The sequence below is a fragment of the Lipotes vexillifer genome, unplaced genomic scaffold, assembly GCF_000442215.2.
Source record: "Lipotes vexillifer unplaced genomic scaffold, Lipotes_vexillifer_v1.1 scaffold213, whole genome shotgun sequence".
Taxonomy (NCBI): Eukaryota; Metazoa; Chordata; class Mammalia; order Artiodactyla; family Lipotidae; genus Lipotes; species Lipotes vexillifer.
In genome coordinates, this window is record NW_006780610.1 from 3,769,943 (window position 1) to 3,776,107 (window position 6,165).

At 40.6% G+C, this 6,165-nt stretch overlaps 1 protein-coding gene across 1 annotated transcript in view; it reads left to right on the forward strand.

The window, feature by feature from the left end:
• Nucleotides 1-6,165, forward strand: part of EPHA10 (EPH receptor A10) — a 40,921-nt gene that overhangs the window by 10,011 nt on the left and 24,745 nt on the right. The window contains 1 exon segment of the mRNA XM_007453797.1: nucleotides 1-158. This exon segment is cut by the window's left edge and continues 35 nt beyond it. Coding sequence (XP_007453859.1) covers nucleotides 1-158 — 158 coding nt within the window.

Below are 6,165 nucleotides of genomic sequence, written 5' to 3' on the forward strand. Positions count from 1 at the left end.
GCGCCAGGCGGGGCTGCGGGAGCGCGCCGCCACACTGCTGCACCTGCGGCCCGGCGCGCGCTACACCGTGCGCGTAGCCGCGCTCAACGGAGTGTCTGGCCCGGAGGCCGCCGCGGGAGCCACCTACGCGCAGGTCACCGTCTCCACCGGCGCCGGGGGTAAGTAAGGCCTTCCGCACCGCGCGCGCCCGCCCGTCCAGCCCACCGCGAGCATCCCCACAGCCCACAGCCACGCCGGATAAACTGCGATAGCTGGTCTTAAACAAAAATCCCCGACCCTGGCGACCCCCATCGAGGTCAGCCCCCCTTCCCGAAGGCCACGGAGGAGAGATCGAGGATGCAGGTGACTCTGTGCCTCTGGGCCAGAGAGGTTATGAGTGTTAGTGATTCTGCGGGAGCCAGTGCGTGCTCCTTCTCCTGACTTCGCGGAAAGCCTATGCCCCACATCCAACTCTGCAGTTGCCTTGCCTCTCGTTTCCCGGCAAAAGGGGTGGAAGGTTCCTCAATCTTTTGCCCTCCCTTCTCAAAAATTTCAGTGGGAACCAGAATCATACCTCCTTCTTTCCTGTCTTAGAGGGACCCTGTGTGTATCCCTCTGACCTCGTCCCTCGGCCTCTGCAAGGGTTTTGCTGCATTGTCACCCTCTTTCATAGTCCTGGAAAAGAGCAAGGAAGCACGGAGGGTCAGACTGTAAGGGGCGATAGAATTCACTGGTCAACACGTAAGTCACATTTCGGAGTCTGGAATTGAGATGAATAAATGAAGACCCACAATCCTTTTACACTACATCTTCCTCATTCTTGACATTTACTTTTGATTTGTCTCACTCAGCTTCAAGTAATCCTTCAAGTATCCTTTGCAAGAAAGATAAGTGAGTGAGTGGTATGGTCTTTTCATATCTGAGAAGATATGATCCGTTTGTGACTCTCTGCTTCCCCGTCTGATGGCAATTGTATTGCAGAATAGTCTGAGGCCAGGGTAATCGTCATTGTTTTGTAGGTGACTTGAATATGAATGTGTACACACATGGATGTTTGTATAATTCTTAGGCTACTGGTGAAAATAAAATTTAACCAATATTGACCTCTTTTCATTGAGTTTGGCTAGAACATAGTAAAACTTTGGATCTGCATACCTTTTTTTATTCCTGGAAAATTTTTTTTTCAGTTTTTATTTCCAGTTATTACTTTGACTAGAACTTCTGATAACTCTGATCTCTCTCTTAAGACTTTCTAAACCTTGAGTTGTACGTCCATTTTCTGATTCTCAAATCTTGTTGCTTCCTTTATCATTTTCAGCTCTTAATCCATTTCCTCTGCCTTTTGGGAGAGATTTCCCAACTTGCCTGATTTTCTGGAACAACAGTTTTTTTTTTTTTTTTACTATCTCTATTATGATTTAACATTTGCTATTGCATTTACATTTAAAAAAATTCAGAACAGAAAAAGAAAAAGAGCACCCATAATCCTATTATCCAGAGATATACAGCTACTAATATCTTGGAGTATATCCTTCCACATTTTTTTCTATTTCTATATCCATACCTCGAACTGTCTACTATAAAACCCCTTTTGTATAATATACGTAACACAAATTTTTATCTGGTATTTCCTGATAACAATCCTGTTTTGATATAGATGGACTTAAAAATCATGTTAAGGAAATACTCTTCTGTTTCCATTTTGTTAATAAAAATACTAAGCTTTCGCTGATTGAGTGCTGCTCTGTGTTTGGCACTGTGCAATATGATTTACTACATTAATTCATTTAAATCGAATGATAATCATCTTTCAGATGGTGAAACTGAAGTCTGAGAGACCAAGTGAATTATCCAAAGTCAGCCAGCTAGTAGTCGAGACCCATCTTTGAACTCAGGTCTGTCTAATACCAAAGCCCTGCTTTTAGCCCCTTGGCCATATAATGCTTTCACTTTTTACTGAACTTTTTAGAAAAATCAGCAATGGATGTTAATTTTACAAAATGCTTCTTGAGCATCTTTCAAGATGACCACTTTTTTTGTCTTTGACCTTTCGATACGATGAATTCTATTAATGGATTTTTTCAATGTGAGTTCTTTTTGCCTTCCTAGATTATACCCTACTGCAGATGAGTGTATTATCTTCTAATATTTGCTGAATTAATTTGCTTATATTCTAATATTTTTTCCATCTACATTTATAAGAGAGAGTAGTTTTTGTTTTGTTTTGTTTTTTTGTTTGTTTTTGCGGTACGCGGGCCTCTCACGGTTGTGGCCTCTCCCGTTGCGCAGCACGGGCTCCAGACGCACAGGCTCAGCGGCCATGGCTCACAGGCCCAGCTGCTCCGCGGCATGTGGGATCTTCCCGGACCCGGGCACGAACCCGTGTCCCCTGCATCAACCACTGCACCACCAGGGAAGCTCGAGAGAGTAGTTTTTTTAAAAATTATTGTGTTCTTTGTCAAGTTTTAGCATTTTGGGCTGGCTTTGAGAAAAGCATCAGGAATAATCTCTTCTTTTTCTCTGTTCTGGAACAGTTTAAATAGCATAATTATCATTCTTTGAAGGTATGCAAAACTGCCTGGGAAACTGTACCTTGCTGATGTTCCCAATCTTTTCTATAACTTCTTCTTGAATCAGTTTTGTTAATCTGTACTTTCACAGAAAATCTTTTGATGATCTTTTTCCCAGAAACGCTTATTTAAAAACTTTCCATAGTATCTGGAGTTAACTCTACTTTCTCTTTCTTCACGTTGTGTCCTGTGATTTCTTTTTTTAAATTATTCTGGTCAGAAGTTTATTTTATTGGTTATGACAAATAACCAGCTCTTGAACTTATCAATTCCACTGCTCTTTACTTTTGTCACTTATTTTATGATTTTATCTTTATTAATACCATCCTCCTGATTTCCTGAAGTCTTTTTCTAGGTGAGTTCTGTGCTTAGTTTTGTTTTTTTTTAAATATTTATTTATGTATTTGCCTGTGCCAGGTCTTAGTTGCAGCACGTGGGATCTTTGTTGCTGCAGGCAGGATCTTCATTGCAGCATGCGGGCTTAGTTGCAGCATGCGGGATCTTTAGTTGTGGCATGCATGTGGGATCTAGTTCCCTGACCAGGGATCGAACCCTGCATTGGGAGCACGGAGTCTTAAATGCTGGACCACCAGCAAAGTCCCAGTGCTTAGTTTTTATATTATAGTTTTAATACTTTAAGCCTATGAAATTTCCTCTAAGAATAGCTTTGGTCACATCCAGTATGTTTTTATACATAATATATCACATTGTTCATATTGTCATTTTCTTTGTAGATATAATTCACATACCATAAAATTTCACTTACCGTTTAAAGTGTACAATTCAGTCATTTTTCCTAGCAGCTATCACAAACTCTCTAATTCCAGAACATTTTCATCATCCCCAAAAGAAACCCATTAACAGTCACTTCCCATTCCTCCCACCCCCTCCAGCCCCTAATAACTACTAACCTACTCTCTGTTTCTATGGATTTGCCTATTCTGGGCATTTTATATACATGGAATTATACAGTATGTGGACTTTTATGTCTGTCTTTTTTCACTTAGCATAATGTTTTCACGGTTTGTCCATGTTGTAATATGTATCAGTATGCCATTCCTTTTATGGCTGACTAATGTTCCATTGTATGGATATACCACAATTTTGTGTATCCATTCATCAGTTTATGGACTTTGGACTGTTTCTGCTTTTTGGCTATTAGAGTGATGCTGCTATGAACATTCATGTACAAGTTTTTGTGGAAACAGGTTTTCAGTCCTCTTGGGTATATACTTAGGAGTGGAATTGCTAGGTCATATGATGTTATAGACTGAATTGTCTCTTCCAGGTTCATATGTTGAAGCCTTAACCCCCAGTGTGACTGTATTTGGAGATAGGGCCTTTAAGGAAATAATTAAGGTCAATGAGATCATAAGGGCGAGGCCCTAATCCCAAGGACTAGTGTCCTTATGGGAAGAGGAACAGACACCAGAGCTCATTTGCTCTCTTTGTGCATACACAGAGGAAAAGACAGGTGAGGACACAGCAAGAAGGTGGCTGTCTGCAAGTCAGGAAGAGAGCCCTCACTAGAATACAAACATGAATCTGCAAGCATCGTCAGGGATTTCTAGCCTTTAGAACTGTGAGAAAATACATTTTTGTTGTTTAAGCCACCCAGTCTACCCAGTATCTTGTTATGGCAGCCTGAGCTGACCAATACATATGGAAACTTTTTTATCTTTTTGAGGAGCTGCTGAACTTTTTGAGGAATTGCCAGACTGTCTTCCAAAGCAACTGTACCTTTTTACATTCCCACCAGCAAATGTACAAGGCTTCCAGTTTCTCCACCTCCTCACCAACACTTGTTTGTCTTGCTGATTTTAGCCATCCTAGTGGATATGAAATGGTATCTCATTGCAGTTTCAGTTTACATTTCCATAATGACTATTGATGTTGAACCTCTTTTCATGTGCTGGGTTTTCTTTTTGTCATTGAGTTATAAGAGGTTTTTTGTCTAATCTGTATATTCTGTATACCTTTGTATTACTTTCCTAGGGCTGCTATAACAAAGTACCAAAAATTAGATGGCTTAAAACAAAAGAAATTTCTTGTCTCACATTTCTGGAAGCTAGAAGTTTGAAATCAAGGTGTCAGCTGGGCCATGCTTTCTCTGCTCTATGGGAGAATCCTTCCTTCCTCCTAGCCTCTGGTGTTTGCTGGCAGTCCTTGGCCTTCCATGGTTTGTAGATGCATCACTCCAGTCACATGGCCCTCTTTTCCCTGTGTGTCTCTACATCATCTTCTCTCTATGCGAGTTCCTCTCTGTGTCTAAATTTCCCCCCCATTCAGAAGAACACCAGTCACATTGGATTGGGGCCCACTCAAATGACTTCATGTTGACTTGATTACCTCTGTGAAGACCATATTTCCAAATAAAGTCACATTCTAGAGGTACTGGGGGTTAGGACCTCAAAATATCTTTTTGGGGGGACACAGTTCAACACATAATGACCATTATGATACATGGTTTGCTAATATTTTCTCCTACTCTGTGGGTTGCCACTCACTTTTTTTTCCAAAGGAGATGTAATTGACATATAACATGATATTAATTTCAGGTATACAACTTAATGATTTGATATTTGTATATATTGTAAAATGATCACACAATAAGTCTAGATCATCCACAGCCACACATAGTTATAAAAACTCTTAAGATCTACTCTCTTGGCAATTTTTTTTTTTTTTTGGCCACACTTCACGGCTTTTGGGGGTCTTTCTCCCTCTTGGCAATTTTTTTTTTTTTTTGGCCACACTTCACGGCTTGCGGGATCTTACTTCCCTGACCAGGGATTGAACCCGGGTCTTTGACAGTGAATATGTGGAGTCCTAACCACTGGACAGTCAGGGAAGTCCCAGCAATTTTAAAATATACAATATAGTATTATTAACTATAGTCACCACGCTGTACATTACATCTCCAGGACTTATTTATTTTATAACAGGAAGTTTATACCTTTTGACCACCTTCACCCATTAAAAAAAATTTTTTTAACTTCTTTATTGGAGTATAATTGCTTTACAATGTTGTGTTAGTTGCTGCTGTATAACAAAGTGAATCAGCTATACATATACATATATTCCCCATATCTCCTCCCTCTTGCATCTCTCTCCCACCCTCCTTATCCCACCCCTCTAGGTAGACACAAAGCACTGAGCTATCTCCCTGTGCTATTCGGCTGCTTCCCACTAGCTATCTGTTTTACGTTTGGTAGTGTATATATGTCCATGCCGCTCTCTCACTTCGTCCCAGCTTATCCTTCCCCCTCCCCGTGTCCTCAAGTCCATTCTCTACGTCTGCGTCTTTATTCCTTTCCTGCCCCTAGGTTCTTCAGAACCAATTTTTTTTTTTTTTTTAGATTCCATATGTATGTGTTAGCATACGGTATTTGTTTTTCTCTTTCTGACTTACTTCACTCTGTATGACAGTCTCTAGGTCCATCCACCTCACTACAAATAACTCAATTTTGATTCTTTTTATGGCTGAGTAATATTCCATTGTATATATGTGCCACATCTTCTTTATCCATTCATCTCTCGATGGGCACTTAGGTTGCTTTCATGTCCTGGCTATTGTAAATAGAGCTGCAATGAACATTGTGGTACATGACTCTTT